The 20,225-nt window shown below is 45.5% G+C and overlaps 1 protein-coding gene across 1 annotated transcript in view; it reads right to left on the bottom strand.

Annotated features, from left to right (window-relative positions):
• Positions 1–3,934: 3,934 nt before the first annotated feature.
• Positions 3,935–20,225, bottom strand: part of LOC138659096 (gastrula zinc finger protein XlCGF57.1-like) — a 29,594-nt gene continuing 13,303 nt past the window's right edge. The window contains exons 2-7 of the mRNA XM_069745881.1: positions 16,566–16,671; positions 14,931–15,107; positions 14,724–14,847; positions 14,576–14,643; positions 12,222–12,519; positions 3,935–5,443 (exon numbers count right to left, since the gene is read on the bottom strand). Of these exons, the coding sequence (XP_069601982.1) occupies positions 4,248–5,443; positions 12,222–12,519; positions 14,576–14,643; positions 14,724–14,847; positions 14,931–15,107; positions 16,566–16,643 (1,941 nt within the window). The 5' untranslated portion in view covers positions 16,644–16,671 and the 3' untranslated portion in view covers positions 3,935–4,247. The remainder of the gene's footprint in view (positions 5,444–12,221; positions 12,520–14,575; positions 14,644–14,723; positions 14,848–14,930; positions 15,108–16,565; positions 16,672–20,225) is intronic.

The following is a 20,225-nucleotide window of genomic DNA, read 5'->3' on the forward strand; positions in this document are numbered from 1 at the left end:
ACCCCCGCAGATGTTGACGGGGTGATGTCGCAGGACGGGGAAACTCTGGCTCCCGCTGCGTGGTGGTTGTTGTGGCTGGAAGCCGTGGGGGATTGTCCTCCCCGGCTGAAAGCCCTAGAGGGTGCCCGCGATTTAGAGTACTTGCCACGTGCACGATGACTCTTATCCGGACTTAGCGACACCTCGGACCCCTCGGATGTTGCTGATGACGGCCATCCTGTGGCCCGGGATCTGCGGCGGCTCCTATGGGAGCTGCGTCTGCGACGGTGACGGGAGGGGCGTTTAGAGGAGTAGCGGGAACGGCGATGGGAGTTATCAGAGGAAGATTAGGAGGACGTGCGGCGTCTACGCCTTTGTCCGCCGTTATTATGCGGTGCAATGGGGGGCATTCTATCAGTAGACAGAGGGGGATAATTGGCCGTAGCTGGTCCTGTAACGCTAATCGGAAGGGGGGGCGTCAGTAGGTAACCATATTCCTCCCCATTGCTGGGATTTGACGGGGCGGCGGTTACCGGATAATTTTTATTTAGGTTTTGGGCAGTGAGGGGAGGTGTGGATGTGTCTGTGCTTGGTGCGTTTACTGCGATGTCGCCGTGATTCCCGCTGCGCGGCTGTTGAGCGCCTTGCTCGGTCCCATGGGACCGAACAACGCGCTCTTCAGCCGCCCTGTGACCTCTCTGGCCTGACCCCTGATACCCCCGTACAGGCATCAGGGCTGCGTCTGCCGGGGGTAGGCTGGAGGTCAGACCAGGTGACAAATCAGCACGCTGATCGGTCGATTTCGACCGATCAGCGCACTGTGGGGAAAGTGAGGGGTTAAAACCAACCCCCAAGGTTACCCCCTGCGGGCGGCATATATGTGCCCGCAGGGAAGGCAACCGAGGACTGGCCAGCGCTGTGGTCAGCGCTGATCTGCCGCGACCGGAAGTGGGTGGGCGGGGACCGGAAGTGGCTGGGCGGAGCCTCCCAGCACTCCGAGCGGTGTCCGAGGCCTCCGGAAGACGCCTGCAGCTGCGAGGCGGCGAGGCCCTCCCCGACCTGGAGCCGCTCCGGGGCGAGGGGTAAGCGGGCGGATCGCCTGCCACCCGGCGCCACCACCGGCCTCTCCGGAGCGGCCGGGGAAGGGGGCGACACCGTCCGCCGCCGGGCGCCGCCGGATGTAGCCCCGCACAGCCGGGACGGAGCCACCGGCGCCGGCTGCCCATCGCCGCCCTCTGCCCCCACCGGAGTCCGGACCAGAGCCGGCGAGGAGATGCCGGCCACCTTCCGACGGGTGCGACGCCCGGCTCTACCCCGCCACCCTCGAGAGGCCCCCAGACCATCTACAGCCGAGGGGCCCGGCACCGACAGCGGCGCAGAGAGGGGCCCCTGCCCAACGATTGGGGTCGGGCCAAACGACGGACCACAGGGTGCTGGTGCTCCCGAAGGTATTGGAGGTGAGCTGGGCCCGATGGCGGAGGGGTAAGGGAGAACAGCCGGCAGCAGAGAGCCTTCGCACATGGCTCTGTACAGCTCCGACCTCCAACCCGTCGGGAGCCGGCGTGCTGGCACGCAGCGGGGGTGACCTAGGCCTAGGGGGGGGGGGACCCGGAGACGCAGGGGGGGAGGGAGGACAAATTTTCTGGACCGGATAAGGGAACAGTGAGCAGGGGGTCAGGAGAGGGCCCAGGGAGGTGAGCCCTGCTGCCTATGAAAACGGCCTGAAGCCAGAACTCACCTTCCTGCACCGCTCTCTTCAGCAGGGCCTCAACAAGAAGGGGGTCCGACATCACAGCAGGGACAGACAAAAGCTTCCAGGTGTCCTGCCGAGAGTGAAAGAGAAAGTTCTCGGCCGGACACCTGGATTTAACCCCTGTAGGAGTGGCCGTAGGACCCCTCCCCTCTAGTGCCCACTGGCCGGCTGGGGGTCTTCCAATTAATGCATCACTAAGGGGGAGTGATGCTAGGGGGGATCTGGCACAGACCACCTTTTCGTGCTGCTCTCTATGTGCTCCCCAGTCAGAGACGCGCACCTTATTCAGTACCGCGTCTGCCAAAACAGAACGGATTGCCAGAGTGCCACCTAATTTGCGAGGTCGTAACCTGCTGGAATTTGACACTGCACATGTTGGAGCATCTAAATGAGCAGCATAAAGCGGTGGTGGACTATATGATGCCGAAGTCAAACTGCAGTGTGGTTTACGTTGAGATCTGCCATTGATGCATTTTACCTACTGAAGCGTGGAAATAACAACGCCACCCTCTTATATTTCATCTGAAAAAACAGTAACAAGAATTCAAGACAAACGAGGACCATGTTACATGCATCAGGACTTGGAGGAGGATGAGCAGCAATAGGTGGACGTGAAGGAAGACAAAACTGGCACAGCAGGGTGATAAAAAATAAATGAACAAAGCCCCCAGTTGTGCTGGTCAGCTGAAATGCTTATTGATTGACAGGCATATTGTTACCATCCTGCAGAGAAGACTATTTGATAAAATTTGTTAACACACCTATTTTTGCTCCCTAAATAAAGGGATAATTTTTGGACGTCTTATGAATATGCATTTGCTTCCTAATGTAGTAAAAAAAAGTATCTTGAAACAGGGTTAATTTTTGCACCACCCCCTATGAAAACGTCACTGCTTCCTCAGTTTACTCTGCCTGTGTACAAACAGCAGCAAGGCAGGCATCTGCTCACAAAAAAAGGGATTATTTTTGGACAGTTTCAACAATAAAAGTAACTTAACAAGTCTGATACTGCAGTGTGTTATTAAATAACATGTTTTTTACTGCTGGTTACTATTCGTTTTCAGCTAACTAGATGGGTTATGTTCACTTGGACTTTTATAAGTCTGTGTTTGCATTAAAGAGATCAAAAGGAGTTAAATACAGTACTACGAGATCTCTGAGTTTTATACAATTATTTTCAGGAGAATTAGAAGTTTTGAGGTTTGCCGTAAATTGTATTTTAGGAAAAAATTGGAAAGGCTAGCAAATTCAAATTTCAAATGATTCGATCATCTATTAATAGTGACCATTTAAATCATCAACAGAGGAACACAATTTAAAATATTAATTATTACCTTCATTAGTGGATGCTTTCCTGAAACGGAAAGTACTTGCAAGCAGCATAATACAAAGAATAGCAGGTTTACCCAGAATCCTTTGCAGTAGGCAAAGAGATGATTTGCATAGCTCCGCCTACTGCAAAGGATTCTGGGTAAACCTGCTATTCTTTGTATTATGCTGCTTGCAAGTACTTTCCGTTTCAGGAAAGCATCCACTATGTATTTCCTTTAAGTAGAGGGCTTTTCGGTCTCTTTCGTCCCGCTACATTTAGCCCAACTTGGGTCTCTCCCTAAGGTGGCTAGCATATATGTACCTTCATTAGCTAACTTTATGTTCCACTTACTTAAAACCACTCTTGCTTAGGAGCAGGTAAGATACTTCTGTAATTCTTGGTGGAAGTACGTGAACAGTTTTTTAAGTGTTAAAACCACAAAACCCAACCCATACTCATAATCCACAACCACATATTGGTGTTGAATAGCAAACAGGGCTAACACTGTGTATCAATGCTGTCTCCGACCTAGAAGACTTTTTTTTTTTTTTTTTTACAAATGGTTGAGTTTCTATATCACAAAGTCATAGATGCCAAATGTGTATTAATTTTAGATATCAAATATTGTCCCGTCACAGTATTTTTCCCTTTTGACACCTTCATTAGGAGGTGGTAATATCTCCAATACCAGATAGCACCTGTAATATGCCTACTGATTTTTCTTGACACACTGGCAACATCATATTGCAACTTAAGATTCTTAAGCAAACTTAAGAGCAATTCTCAAAAATAGAAAATGAGCTAAAAAAAATTCACATAGTTGTATATTTATATATAATATGCCAACCATATCTGGCTCTACTCTCTGGGTTCTGAAGCAATATAGTACCATCAAAAGGATAACACATAGGCAAGCTCATAAATAAATATGTAAGTTTTAACGCAAGTATAATATTTTAAATACATGGTTAATATATAAATGTGTTATCTGGAATCTATTTGCTGATTGGATAAAGATTTTATTGGTGGATATGTTTTTTGGGTATGAGTTATTTGATGTGCAATTAGAAGTAATTTTTGCTTAAAACATTTTCCACATAAAGAACATGAATATGGCTTCTCCCCGGTGTGAATTCTCAGATGTCTAACAAAAGCAAATTTGTGAACAAAGTATCTACCACATTCTGAACATGAAAATGGCTTCTACCCGCTGTGAGTTTTTAGGTGTACATCAAGCTGTGATTTCTGATTAAAATATTTCCCACATTCTAAACATGAAAATGGATTCTCCCTTGTGTGAATGTTTAGATGTGCATCAAGCTGTGATTTCCAAGTAAAACATTTTGCACATTCTGAGCATGAATATGGCTTATCCCCTGTGTGAGTATTCTGATGTTTAAAAAGACCTGATTTATCGATAAAACATTTTCCACACTGTAGACATGAAAATGGCTTTCCTATGTGAATTCTCTGATGTACAATTAGAGATGATTTTTGGTTAAAACACTTTCCACATAGAGAACAAGAAAATGGCTTCTCCCCTGTGTGGATTATTTGATGTCTAAAAAGATCTGATTTCTGGGTAAAACATTTCTTACATTCTGAACATGAATATGGCTTCTCCCCTGTGTGAGTTTTTATATGTACAGCAAGCTGTGATTGCCGAGTAAAGCATTTTGCACATTCTGGGCATGGATGTGGCTTCTCCCCTGTGTGAGTTTTTATATGTGCAGCAAGCTGGGATTTCCGAGGAAAAATTTTTGCACATTCTGGGCATGGATATGGCTTCTCCCCTGTGTGAGTTCTTAGATGTTCAACAAGAGTTGATTTACTGCTGTAACATTTCCCACATTCTAAACATAAAATAGGCTGCGCCCCTGTGTGAGTTTTCAGATGTCTAACAAAAGAGAATTTATGAATAAAGCATTTTCCACATTCTGAACATGAAAATGGCTTCTCCCCTGTGTGCGTTTTTAAATGAACAGCAAGCTGTGATTTCCGATTAAAACATTGTGCACATTCTGAACACGAAAATGGCTTCTCCCCAGTGTGAGTTCTTAGATGTTCTGCAAGTTTTGATTTACTTTTAGAACATTTCCCACATACTAAACATAAATTAGGCTTCACCTCTATGTGACTTTTCAGATGGTCAACCAGATATGAATTATCAGTAAAACCTTTCTCACATTCTGAACACGAATATGGCTTCTCCAATGTGTGAGGTCTTTGATGCTGAATGTCACTTATGTAACTTTCATTTTGCTCAACTTTGTGTGGACAATCAGAAGATAGGACTTGTTTAAAGGCATCAGTTGACAGATCTTGGATGAGAAGGGATGAAAATAAATCTGGGATAATGTCATTATCTTCATATATATGCTGTATAATACCAGACTGATCTGTAAAAGAAAAAACAAAAAAAAAAAAAATCAGCGTAGGGAAATATTTATACATATACAGTGGGGCAAAAAAGTATTTAGTCAGTCAGCAATAGTGCAAGTTCCACCACTTAAAAAGATGAGAGGCGTCTGTAATTTACATCATAGGTAGACCTCAACTATGGGAGACAAACTGAGAAAAAAAAATCCAGAAAATCACATTGTCTGTTTTTTTAACAATTTATTTGCATATTATGGTGGAAAATAAGTATTTGGTCAGAAACAAACAATCAAGATTTCTGGCTCTCACAGACCTGTAACTTCTTCTTTAAGAGTCTCCTCTTTCCTCCACTCATTACCTGTAGTAATGGCACCTGTTTAAACTTGTTATCAGTATAAAAAGACACCTGTGCACACCCTCAAACAGTCTGACTCCAAACTCCACTATGGTGAAGACCAAAGAGCTGTCAAAGGACACCAGAAACAAAATTGTAGCCCTGCACCAGGCTGGGAAGACTGAATCTGCAATAGCCAACCAGCTTGGAGTGAAGAAATCAACAGTGGGAGCAATAATTAGAAAATGGAAGACATACAAGACCACTGATAATCTCCCTCGATCTGGGGCTCCACGCAAAATCCCACCCCGTGGGGTCAGAATGATCACAAGAACGGTGAGCAAAAATCCCAGAACCACGCGGGGGGACCTAGTGAATGAACTGCAGAGAGCTGGGACCAATGTAACAAGGCCTACCATAAGTAACACACTACGCCACCATGGACTCAGATCCTGCAGTGCCAGACGTGTCCCACTGCTTAAGCCAGTACATGTCCGGGCCCGTCTGAAGTTTGCTAGAGAGCATTTGGATGATCCAGAGGAGTTTTGGGAGAATGTCCTATGGTCTGATGAAACCAAACTGGAACTGTTTGGTAGAAACACAACTTGTCGTGTTTGGAGGAAAAAGAATACTGAGTTGCATCCATCAGACACCATACCTACTGTAAAGCATGGTGGTGGAAACATCATGCTTTGGGGCTGTTTCTCTGCAAAGGGGCCAGGACGACTGATCCGGGTACATGAAAGAATGAATGGGGCCATGTATCGTGAGATTTTGAGTGCAAACCTCCTTCCATCAGCAAGGGCATTGAAGATGAAACGTGGCTGGGTCTTTCAACATGACAATGATCCAAAGCACACCGCCAGGCCAACGAAGGAGTGGCTTCGTAAGAAGCATTTCAAGGTCCTGGAGTGGCCTAGCCAGTCTCCAGATCTCAACCCTATAGAAAAGCTTTGGCGGGAGTTGAAAGTCCGTGTTGCCAAGCGAAAAGCCAAAAACATCACGGCTCTAGAGGAGATCTGCATGGAGGAATGGGCCAACATACCAACAACAGTGTGTGGCAACCTTGTGAAGACTTCCAGAAAACGTTTGACCTCTGTCATTGCCAACAAAGGATATATTACAAAGTATTGAGATGAAATTTTGTTTCTGACCAAATACTTATTTTCCACCATAATATGCAAATAAAATGTTAAAAAAACAGACTGTGATTTTCTGGATTTTTTTTTTTCTCAGTTTGTCTCCCATAGTTGAGGTCTACCTATCATGTAAATTACAGACGCCTCTCATCTTTTTAAGTGGTGGAACTTGCACTATTGCTGACTGACTAAATACTTTTTTGCCCCACTGTATATGTATGACTAGCACTGCAGGTCTCACAGGGGTCACAGCATATGTTATCCTGAGAAGGCAGTCTCCTGTCTACAATCTCACCAGGGTTGGGCGGAACCAGATACGCACTTGGGAGCTGACCTGTAAATCAACCCCCATGCACGTTCATATGAAGGGAGGTGTAGTGAAATATGTATATGTATGACTAGCAGTAATTTAACATCTACCCTGAGACTGCAGGTCCCACAGGGGTCACAGCATATGTTATCCTGAGAAGGAAGTCTCCTGTTTCCAATCTCGCCAGGGGGCCTTGTTAAGAACCAGGAAGGGGAAACGTTTCACATCTTCTGGCTCTTTTGAAGAGAGATGCCAATTACAGCCTGACACTATCTATGAGAAATGTTATACAAAGAGTTTCAGAGGAAATAATATATTCATTGGTGGAGTGGCCATGGTCCAGTCACAAACCAGCAATTATAATATTAACCTGAGAGGCTGGTCTAGAAATTTGACCTCCAGGTTGACTCTATAAATTTGGCCTACACACAAAGAAAGATGTTCACATGTGGGGGCAGCCTGGAAAGCTGCAGTGATCCATTCCATATTTCTCCCTCCCTCAGGGGCAGAGAACCAGAATGCAAAGTTCCATATTTCTGTAAGTTTTATCCCTTTATTTTATCACTGTTTTTGCATACTTGTATGTCACTTTTTATTCCCATATTTTTATACCTTTTTATTGTAAGCACTGTACCTTTTCTATTAAAGCCTAAAACTTTAACAAGTCTGAACCTTGTATGCTCTAAAGAATCCATAGCCTTAGTGTGTGATCCTTATGATTGGCAGACAGTAGTAGTAGTATTTTCGAGACTCATCGCCAGTGTGTTCAGTGAGTGGTGGCAGCGTGTATGAGCGGGGTGTGTGGACTGTGTCGGTGTGTGATTTATGCTCTCATAACCCTTGCAGGCGCAACCCCAAGTCACGTGCTGAGAAGCGGGTATGTGACAATCAGATTTTGTAATTGTTTTAACATCTGGTTTTCACTGATAAGCTTGGGCCTAGATAAACTGAGATGACTCTTCTAAAATTCTAAAGTTAAATCACAAAGAAAATTAGTTGACAATATCTATTATATACATGATCTTAAACCAGTACCACAAGAACTGTATCCATGGTTGCTTTACATAAGTGGAATTATACTTTAATGATGCCATAAAACTGAGTGCCTAAAGCTGGACATTTGGAAGCTGTTAACTGAATCTCCCATGCACAGTAGCACTCGCTTGGCCGAGCGTTCCTGTGTTCTCTATGAGAAAGTTGCCATCTGCTTATCTACAGGGGAACCATGCAATCGGTAATCTAAAAATGGACATGCGTGATTGACATATTCTCTGACCATCAGTCGGCCAGTACAACCATACACTTTAGTCTAATTTGTATGGGGGCCTTATAGAATCTATAACAATGGCGAGTTAGCAACACAAATGTACAACGAAGTACATATATCCCACCTTTAAGATCCTTCGGACTTAAAAAATTTTTTTTTTCAAAAATCTGTTTCTGACCTGAAAACACGTTATGTTTTTTTTATTTTCAAAGCTCATATCCTGCACATTCCCTTGGTGAAATGGTATTAGCAGGACAATCCATCTAGAAACCTCTAACACCAATTTCTTACTTAAATTTCTGCGATCCAGTCATCTCGTTAGGACATAAATGGTCATTATTTAAGAGGTGACACTCGTCTTTTATGTAGCCATAAGGTTTCTTATGTGATAATGACAATCTACCATATCTGTCTCCTCCGAGTCCCTGGTGAGCAGCGTTACTGACACTCAGCGGTAATATCCTATCCTCTCCTGTTATTTGGTTTACGTCTCCACGTTCTGGATTCTGTCCCACACTGACATGAGATTAATAGGAGCTAATGGTTTCTTAGTCCCTAAATTTAGCAAATACCTTAACCTCATCAGTACGGACAGCAGATAATAGGAAACAGAACTCAGCTGTCACGGGTGTGTCAGAGGCTGCAGACCGTCGCTCTGCATCCGACTGCAGAAGGTCTCAGCAGTTTGCTTTGCAGACTTCTTCCTGGGCCTTCTGACTCTAGGACCCAGTGGCTACCTCCCCCGGCTCTGCTTGACGCATCTGGATCGGGGTGCTTATAACTTCCTGCTTGCTGCTGGAAGTGGCGGTTGATATTTCTATTTCAGCTTGGGGCTATAGCAGTCGGCTATCTTCCGCTTTGGTGTTTGGAGGGCGTCCGTGTTTCTCAAGCTAAGTGTTCCCCCGTGTTTGTTTATCCCATCTGTTTTTAGTGGTAGTTGGGATTGACTAGGGCGACCCTGTCCTTCCTGGTGCAGGGCTTATTGCCGGGATCAGGCAGGGATTAGGCATCCTGCTCGGTGATAGGTGCGGAACATATATAGGGACGATAGGGCAGACAGGGTGATGTTAGATCTGTCTAGGGGTCTTCACTCCCCCCTTCCCTAGTGTTTGGTTCCCTATCCCTTATCCCTTTGTGTTGCAGTTAGCCTTTCCTACACGTTGCATGACATTATCAAATAACTTACACATTTGAAAAAGAAAAAAAATCAAGAACTGACTTTTTGGTGTGTTTTTTTTCTGTGTATTTTTTTTTCTTTTTCAAGGTACAAGGATCCCATTTCTATGCTAGTAGAGCAGCTGCAGAGCCTGGCACTGGAGGTGACTGACCTTCGTTCTGAGGTTCAGCAGCGGTGACTGCAGTCCGTGGAAGAGTTTTTCAGGGCAATAGCCCTGATCTATGATGATCATGACCGTATTTCCTTGTCTCACTTTAAGCTGTGTCGCCTTCAGCTATGTAATCATTCAGTGTGGACTTATAGCTCCTCCAAATTCTGCAGGTGGTCAACTGCCACCAAGTGGAATGACCCGGCTCTCAGAAGCCAATTCCTTCAGGGCCTCACTGAAAGGTTAAAGGACGCATTAGCAGTGTATGAATCTCCTGTGTCTCTGGAGGCTGCCATGTCCTTGGTTACTCGGGTGGATAGACACCTGCGGGACATATGGGTAAGACAACCTGCTTTTGACCCCTCTTTCCGGGACAAGATCAGATGGAAGGGAGGTCAGGGGGTGAACCTATACTTGCGGAGGTAAAGGAACCCATGCAGTTGGGAGTAGCATTTATGTTGCATATTTTCCCCAACATTTGCAAGAAAAGGGGTGTTTTTTTTTGTGGGATGAAGGGACATTTTATTGGGGCATGTCTTGTAATTCCCAAGTAAAGAGACTCGATTAACTCTTGGGAGCCTTGAGCTTGATAATCAAGGGGTGTGTTCATCTTCAACCTGCAATTCTCGTTTTGTTCTGACAGCAGAGGTGGTGCTGAAAACATTTCTGTGCTTGTAGACAGTGGAGCTGGAGTCAGTATGGTGGATGTTTTGTCTGCTGTAACTTGGCTGAACCTATTCCTATTTGCGCTTAGCACCACTTGCACAGAGAATACTGATTGTTCATAACATACGACTGAAGGTGGGTCTTCGCATTATGAAGTAATCCCTTGTTATGTCCTGAAGGGTCTCCACATTCCAGTGGTTCTGGGTTTGCCCTGGTGGGTGAAGCATAATCCAACTGTGGTTTGGCAATCCAAAGAGATTGTGAAGTGGGGAGATTACTGCTATGGTAACTGCCTAAACATTTCCCCTTCTGCTGTATCTTAAAGACATTTTTGCAGAAGGGGTAGGCATCTCAGCCTTGTACACTGACCTGGAGGGTGAGGTGTTGGAGGCTCAGGCGGATGCCCCTGCCTCCTGCCCTTCGGGAAGGTTGTTTGTGCCATCTAAATTGTGCCGCAAAGTAACTAGAGAATATCATGACTCTACTTGCTGGCCACCCAGGTAGTAAGGTAACTATGGACCTCTTTTCTCGTAGTTTTTGATGGCCTGGGTTGCATCGGGAAGTGGTTGAAAAAATGTCTACCTGCAATGTTTGCGCACTTTCTAAAGTATCGCATACCCGTCCATCTGGTCCTGTTTCGACACTACCTGTTCCTAACAGGGTCAGAGGAGACAGATATAAACATATGACTGTCAGTAAACACGTGCCAGATCCGGACCTGAATGTGAATGACTGTGTGGTTGTCTATCAGGAATTTGAGGTTGAGGGCTCCTTCCCGGAGGTTGGAACCTAGATTTTTTGGTCCCTATAGGATAACTGCCGTCATTGGTCCAGCAGCGTTTCATCTTGAGCTACCTCAGGCTCTTAAGATCTATGTTTTCCAAAGGTCTTTTGGTTGATGGAAATCTAGAGTTTCAAATTTCGAGGATTGCAGATTCTCGCCTCCATGGTCGTTCCTTATAATACTTGTTGCAATGGAGGGGTTATGTTCCATAGGAAAGGATGTGGCTTTCTGCATCAGAGGTGAACGCCCCCAGGTTGGTTGGTTTGTTCTACTCATCTTATCCTGAGAAACCTGGTCCTGAGTGTCCGGAGGCCACTTGTAGAAGGGTGGGTATTGTCTCGTGTGTGTCAGAGGCTGCAGACCGCTGCTCTGCATCTGACTGCAGAAGTTCTCAGCAGTTTGCTTTGCAGACTTCTTCATGGGCCTTCTGACTTTAGGACCCAGTGGCAACCTCCCCCGGCTCAAGTTGACACACCTGGACCGGGGTGTATATAACTCTCAGCTTGCTGCTGGAAGGCGCTGTTGATATTTCTATTTCCAGTTCCCTGTTGCGGTTTGGAGCTATAGCAGTTGGCTATCTTCCTCTCTGGTGCTTGGAAGATGTCCGTGTTTCCCTCTAAATCTACTCAAGCTAAGTGTTCCCCCTTGTTTGTGTATTCCATCTGTTTTTAGTGGAAGTGGGATTTGACGAGCGCTCATCCTTTCCTTCCTGATGCAGCACTTATTGCTAAGGTCAGGCAGGGATTAGGTATCCTGCTCAGTGATAGGTGCGGAACCTATATAAAGGCGATAGGGCAGACAGGGTGACATTAGATCTGTCTAGGGGTCTCCACTCCCCCCTTACCTAGTGTTTGGTTCCCTTTCCCTAATCCCTTCAAGTTGCACTTACCCTTTCCTACACGCTGCGTGACATCAGCCTAAGTGTCTGAGAGAAATCTGTACCTTCTCTTCTTATTCCACGGTCACCACTCACCTGGGCAATTATCTGTAGGGGTCTCCTCTTTACACCGCTGATCGCCCCTCACATTAGTGGTCTCTTCTTTACACGGCTGATCGCCCCTTATATTAGGGGTCTCCTCTTTACACTGCTGATCGCCCCTTATATTAGGGGTCTCCTCTTTACACGGCTGATCGCCCCTTATATTAGGGGTCTCCTCTTTGCACTGCTGATCGCCTCTCACATTAGGGGTTTCCTCTTCACATCGCTGATCGCCCCTCACATTTCTCTCTGGAGCATTAATATTGTTCAGATCTTTATCCAGATCCAAAAGCTGCAAAACAAATATTGTAAAAGTCCCCGATAATCTGAGAAGTCCCGGAAATAATGGTGAGAAGATCCGGACATGTGCTGCCTGTCGTTAGCTGTGATCCTGCCATCTCCACCGCTCTCATTACACAAGTATAAAATATATAATCCAGTCCATTTCCCCTGCTGTCACCACTCACCTAACAAAAATATTCAACCTCTCTCTTCCGGTATCTTTCCCTCCTCATTTAAGCATGCCATCATACATCCATTACTTAAAAAACCATCCCTCGACCAAAACTGTGCCGCTAACTATAGACCTGTCTCTAATCTTCCCTTTCATCTCTAAACTAAACTCCTCGAACGCCTGGTCCACTCCCGTCTTATCCGCTATCTCTCAGATAACTCTCTTCTCGACCCTCTTCAATCCGGTTTCCGCTCTTTACTGAAATTGCCCTCACTAAAGTCTCTAATGATCTACTAACAGCTAAATCTAATGGTCACTACTCCATGCTAATTCTCCTAGATGTCTCTGCAGCTTTCGATACTGTGGATCATCAGTTCCTCCTCACTATGCTCAGCTCCTTTGGCCTCAAGGACACAGCCCTCTCCTGGTTCTCCTCCTATCTCTCTGACGGCTCCTTCACTGTATCTTTTGCTGGTTCCTCCTCCTCTCACCTTCCCCTTACTGTTGGGGTTCCTCAAGGATCAGTCCTAGGCCCCCTCCTCTTCTCTTTGTATACTGCCCCTATTGGACAAACAATCAGTAGATCTGGGTTCCAGTACCATCTCTATACTGACGACATCCAATTATACACTTCTTCTCTTGATATCACGCCTGCCTGTTTAGAAAACACAAGTGATTGACTTACCGCTGTCTCTAACATCATGTCCTCCCTCTATCTGAAACTGAACCAGTCAAAAACTGAACTCCTTGTGTTTCCTTCCTCTACTAACCTACCTTTGCCTGACATTGCCATCTCAGTGTGTGGTTCCACCATTACTCCTCAGCAACATGCCCGCTGCCTTGGGGTCATACTTGATTCTGAGCTTTCATTCACCCCCACATCCGATCACTGGCTCGCTCTTGTCATCTGCACCTCAAAAACATTTCTAGAATTCACCCTTTTCTTACATTTGACTCTCTTATCCATTCTCGTCTGGACTATTGTAACTCTCTACTAATCGGCCTCCCTCTTACCAAACTCTCCCCTCTCCAATCTGTCTTGAATGTAGCAGCCAGGATCATATTCCTCACCAGCCATTACACTGATGCCTCTACCTTGTGACAGTCATTACACTGGTTACCCTTCCACTCCAGAATCCAGTACAAAACTACTACCCTCATCCACAAAGCACTTCATGGCTCAGCACCACCCTACATCTCCTCTCTGGTCTCAGTCTACCATCCTATCCGCACCCTCCATTCTGCTAATGATGAGAGGTTCAATAATCAGAACCCCCTGATCCAGTCTCCAAGACTTTTCACGTGCTGCGCCAACTTTTTGGAATGCACTACCCAGGTTAATTCAATTAATCCCCAATCACCACAGTTTTAAACGTGCCCTAAAAATGCATTTCTTCAGACTGGCCTACCGCATCAACGCATTACCTTACTATCTCTGTATGGCCCATTCAAAATTTTTACCATAACCAGGTTCCTTGTATCGTGTTCTCATAAGCTTTATGCATTTAATAGCCCTCTGTGTCTGTACTGTTACACATTCTGGCTGATAACTGGTTCATGCAGCTTTAAATGAACACCAAATTTGTTACACTATGGCTGGTCCGAACATGAAAGCAATTGTTACCATCCACCTTTCGTGTCTCCCTATTTCCCCATAGATTGTAAGCTTGAGAGCAGGGCCCTCATTCCTCTTGGTATCTTTTGATTTATGTGTTTATTGTTATGCTGTAATATCTATTGTCTATACAAGTCCCCTCTAAAATATAAAGTGCTGCGGAATATGTCGGCGCTATATAAATATAATTATTATTATTATATGATACTGGAGGAGAAAGCAAGACTGAACACAAGGACGTCACAGCCGTCTACACATCATAGGGAGATCTCCATCTACCTGATGGTCCTGTGGAGGAGGAGGAGGAGCGGGACATCTCTCTGGGGTTGTCCTCTTACTGGAGAGAACTGAGGAGACACAGACAGGACTGACATCATTATTACATACAGAGAATTATAGGCCGTGTGTATTTAGTCCTGTCTATTACCTGGTGATGTGCGGGGCCGGTGCTCCTCCATCATCACCTCCTGGTACCGATCCTTGTGTCCTTCTAGATACTCCCACTCCTCCATGGAGAAATAGACGGTGACGTCCTGACACCTTATAGGAACCTGACACACACAATGATACCATCATCACCCAGAATCCTCCAGTGCTGTCCTGTATAATGTCCCAGCATTCCCAGCAGTGTCACCTCTCCAGTCAGCAGCTCAATCATCTTGTTGGCGAGTTCTATGATCTTCTGGTCATTGATGTCCTCATGTATCCGGGGGTGAGGTGGAGGCTCCAGGATTGGACTCAGGGTTCCTCCCCGTCCTTCAGACACAGGGGCCTGACAGCGATCACTAGAGATCTTCACTACTGCGTAATCCTGATTGTGGAGACATTAATAATATCACTACAGACATCTCCGGAGTCCATCACCTCTCCGGTCATATCCCCTGTTATTCCCATGGATAATGAGGTCATATGATGACATCAGAGCCTCTCACCTCTCCGGTCATATCCCCTGTTATTCCCATAATGACGTCATGTGATGACATCAGAGCCTCTCACCTCTCCGGTCATATCACCTGTTATTCCCATAGATAATGAGGTCATGTGATGACATCAGAGCCTCTCACCTCTCCGGTCATATCCCCTGTTATTCCCATAGATAATGAGGTCATGTGATGACATCAGAGCCTCTCACCTCTCCGGTCATATCCCATTATTCCCATAGATAATGAGGTCATGTGATGACATCAGAACCTCTCACCTCTCTGGTCATATCCCATTATTCCCATAGATAATGAGGTCATGTGTTGACATCAGAACCTCTCACCTCTCCGGTCATATCCCCTGTTATTCCCATAGATAATGACGTCATGTGATGACATCAGAGCCTCTCACCTCTCCGGTCATATCACCTGTTATTCCCATAGATAATGAGGTCATGTGATGACATCAGAACCTCTCCGGTCATATCCCATTATTCCCATAGATAATGAGGTCATGTGATGACATCAGAACCTCTCCAGTCATATCCTGTTATTCCCATAGATAATGACGTCATGTGATGACATCAGAGCCTATCACCTCTCTGGTCATGTCCCCCGTTATTCCCATAGATAATGACGTCATGTGATGACATCAGAGCCTCTCACCTCTCTGGTCATATCCAGTTATTCCCATAGATAATTACATCAGAGCCTCTCACCTCTCTGGTCATATCTTGTTATTCCCATAGATAATGACATCAGAGCCTCTCACCTCTCCGGTCATATCCCGTTATTCCCATAGATAATGAGGTCATGTGATGACATCAGAGCTTCTCACCTCTCCGGTCATATCCCGTTATTCCCATAGATCATGAGGTCATGTGATGACATCAGAGCCTCTCACCTCTCTGGTCATATCCCCCGTTATTCCCATAGATAATGACATCATGTGATGACATCAGAGCCTCTCACCTCTCTGGTCATATCCCGTTATTCCCATAGATAATGACATCAGAGCCTCTCACCTCTCTGGTCATATCCCCGTTATTCCCATAGATAATGAGGTCATGTGATGACATTAGAGCCTCTCACCTCTCTGGTCATATCCCGTTATTCCCATAGATAATGAGGTCATGTGATGACATCAGAGCCTCTCACCTCTCTGGTCATATCCCCCGTTATTCCCATAGATAATGAGGTCATGTGATGACATCAGAGCCTCTCACCTCTCCGGTCATATCCCCTGTTATTCCCATAGATAATGACATCAGAGCCTCTCACCTCTCTGGTCATATCCCCCGGTATTCCCATAGATAATGAGGTCATGTGATGACATCAGAGCCTCTCACCTCTCCGGTTAGATGGAAGATTATCTCTAGGGTGAGATTTAATATCTTTTCTGCCATCTTGTCTCTGTTCTTAGTCATTCTTGATGGGTCGATCAGGTAACTTCTTCTATTTCGAAAAATCAAACAGAAAATTCCTTATTGTAAAGAGGATAAAATGAAGGCAACAAAGTTTTTTTTTTAATTAATAAAGTAAAGAGGGGTATTATGTGCAGATATTGCATTCTCTCTGCTTGGATTGATGATATGATTAAGGCAACTCCTCCATGATTGAGGTCAGACGATATCTCACGTTCATATGTCAGCTGCAGCCAATCAGTGGCCGCAATGGTCACATGACATCCATACTGGCATTGCCGCCACCAATGTTGTCCAAACAGTTTATGTAAACTGGGACTAAATAGGATCACAGGAACATCAGTGCGGGACAGACGGGGAATTTACCACGAGGCGGTTGCCTATGGATGTTTTAATGAAGGCGCTTTTTAACATGTTTGTGAGTATACTCAATAAATCACTTAATACTTCGATTGATTGGTAGTTTTATACTACATACTCTTTAAACCATACAGATTGCACACCACATCGAACCAAGTGGCAGGATAATGAAGACCTTGCATCCAAAGGTTGAGACAGGTGACACCATATAGAAGCGTTAAGGTTGACTATGCTAAACCTAGTTCACTTTGAGGTTTTGTGGCTTACTCGAATTATTTATACTAGCTCCATTTGGGAAATCCGACTCATGCGACACCCTAAGGCTACTTTCACACTAGCGTTAATTGCAATCCGTCACAATGCGTCGTTTTGCAGAAAAAAACGCATCCTGCAAAAGTGCTTGCAGGATGCGTTTTTTCCCCATAGACTTGTATTGACGACGCATTTGCGACGGATTGCCACACGTCGCATCCGTCGTGCGACGGATGCGTCGTGCTTTGGCGGACCGTCGGGAGCAAAAAACGCTACATGTAACGTTTTTTGCTCTTGACGGACTGCTTTTTCCGACCGCGCATGCGCGGCCGGAACTCCGCCCCCACCTCCCCGCACCTCACAATGGGGCAGCGGATGCGCTGGAGAAATGCATCCGCTGCCTCCGTTGTGCAGTGCGTTAAACGCTAACGTTGGAATCTCGGAGATTCCGACGCTATTGTGAAAGTAGCCTTATTATGTCGAATATTAAAGAGGACCTGGGTTGTGAATTCTGCTCTTGGGCTCCCTCCGGTGGTTGTAAGTGGCACTTTTGTGAGTTCTGCTCTTGGGCTCCCTCCGGTAGTTTTAAGTGGAATGGCTGCTCCTTGGATTTAGCAATCTGCAGCTGCTTCCACTGAGTGTCTTTCTGCTCGGCTATTTATGCCTGGCTCTTTCCTTCAGCCAGTGCCACTTGTCAATGGTTCCTGGTTGGATTCACATCTCTGCTTGAATTTCCCTGATATCCTGACCAGTTCAGCAAAGATAAGTCCTTGCTTTGCTCTTTTCTGTCCACATGTAGTGGACTTAATTGTTCTGTACATTCTATGTTTTTTTGTCCAGCTTGTCAGTATGGATTTATTCAGTTAAGCTGGAAGCTCTGGGAAGCAGATTTACCCTCCACACCTTTAGTCAGGTGTGGAGATTTTTGTAAACTCTGTGTGGATTTTTCTAGTTTTTTAATACTGACCGCACAGTATTCTGTCCTGTTCTATCTATCTAGCTAGACTGGCCTCCTTTGCTACATCCTGGTTTCATTCTACGTATGTCATTTCCCTCTCCACTCACAGTCATTATTTGTGGGGGGCTGTCTATCCTTTGGGGATTTTCTCTGAAGCAAGATAGCTTTCCTGTTTCTATCTTTAGGGGTAGGTAGTTCTCCGGCTGTGACGAGGTGTCTAGGGAGTGACAGGAACATCCCACAGCTACTGCTATTGTTGTGTTAAGCTTAGCTACTGCGGTCAGTATAGGTACCACCTCCTTCAGAGCTCGTCGCATGTTGCTCCTAAACCACCAGTTCTTAACAGTACAAGTGGCAAAAAATGAATTAAATGCATCTCAAAAGAAGGAAAAAAAAATTGTGAGCCATTTTTTTTTCTGCACTCTGTTTTGTCTTTTTTTCCCTCTTAATCTCTGGGTGGTTCAGGATTTTGGCGCTGGCATGGATGTTCAGGGTTTGTTTTTGCGTGGATCAACTTGCTGCAAGAGTACAGAGTATCCAAGATTATGTTGTCCAGACTCCGGCTTTAGAGCCTAAAATTCCTACTCCGAATTTGTTTTTTGGGGACAGATCCAAGTTTTTGAACTTTTAAAATAACTGCAAATTGTTTTTTGCTTTGAAACCCCGTTCCTCTGGTAATCCTATTCAGCAGGTTAAAATTGTCATCTCTCTGCTGCATGGTGACCCCCAGGACTGGGCATTCTCCATTGAATCAGGGGATCCGGCATTGCTGAATGTAGACGCATTTTTTCAAGTGCTCGGATTATTGTATGACGAACCTAATTCTGTGGATCATGCAGAAAAAACCCTGTTGGCCCTGTGTCAAGGTCAGGAAGCGGCAGAATTATACTGCCAGAAATTTAGAAAATGGCCTGTGCTCACAAAATGGAATGAGGATGCTCTGGCTGCAATTTTCAGAAAAGGTCTTTCTGAAGCCCTTAAAGATGTTATGGTGGACTTCCCTACGCCTGCTGGTTTGAGCGAATCTATGTCTCTAGCCATTCAGATTGATCGGCGTCTGCGCGAGCGCAAAGCTGTGCACCATATGGCAGTGTCCTCTGAGCAGAGTCCTGAGCCTATGCAATGTGATAGGATTTTGACTAGAGCAGGACGGCAGGAATTCAGACGTCAGAATAGGTTGTGTTTTTACTGTGGTGATTCTGCTCATGTTATTTCTGATTGCCCTATACGTACTAAGAGGGTCGCTAGGTCTGTTACCATCAGTACGGTACAGCCTAAATTTCTCTTATCTGTGACCCTGATTTGCTCATTATCGTCCTTTTCTGTCATGGCATTTGTGGATTCAGGCGCTGCCCTGAACTTAATGGACTTGGAATTCGCCAGGCGCTGTGGTTTTTCCTTGCAGCCTTTGCAGAGCCCTATTCCTTTGAGGGGCATTGATGCTACACCTTTGGCCAAGGATAAACCTCAGTACTGGACGCAGCTGACCATGTACATGGCTCCTGCACATCAGGAAGATTGCCGTTTTCTGGTGTTGCATAACCTGCATGATGTTGTTGTACTGGGTTTTCCATGGTTACAGGAACATAATCCGGTGCTGGATTGGAAAACTATGTCTGTGACTAGTTGGGATTGTCAAGGGGTACATAGTGACGTTCCTTTGATGTCAATTTCCTCTTCCCCCTCTTCTGAGGTCCCTGAATTTTTGTCGGATTTCCAGGATGTATTTGATGAGCCCAAGTCCAGTTCCCTTCCTCCACATAGGGACTGTGATTGTGCTATTAACTTGATTCCTGGCTGCAAGTTCCCTAAGGGCCGACTTTTCAATCCGTCTGTGCCATAGCATGCCGCCATGCGGAGTTATGTTAAGGAGTCTTTGGAGAAGGGGCATATTCAGCCGTCTTCGTCACCATTGGGAGCGGGTTTCTTTTTTGTTGCAAAGAAGGATGGCTCCTTGAGACCCTGTATAGATTATCGTCTTCTTAATAAGATCACGGTCAAATTCCAATACCCCT

This window comes from Ranitomeya imitator, chromosome 1 (assembly GCF_032444005.1).
Source record: "Ranitomeya imitator isolate aRanImi1 chromosome 1, aRanImi1.pri, whole genome shotgun sequence".
Taxonomy (NCBI): domain Eukaryota; kingdom Metazoa; phylum Chordata; class Amphibia; order Anura; family Dendrobatidae; genus Ranitomeya; species Ranitomeya imitator.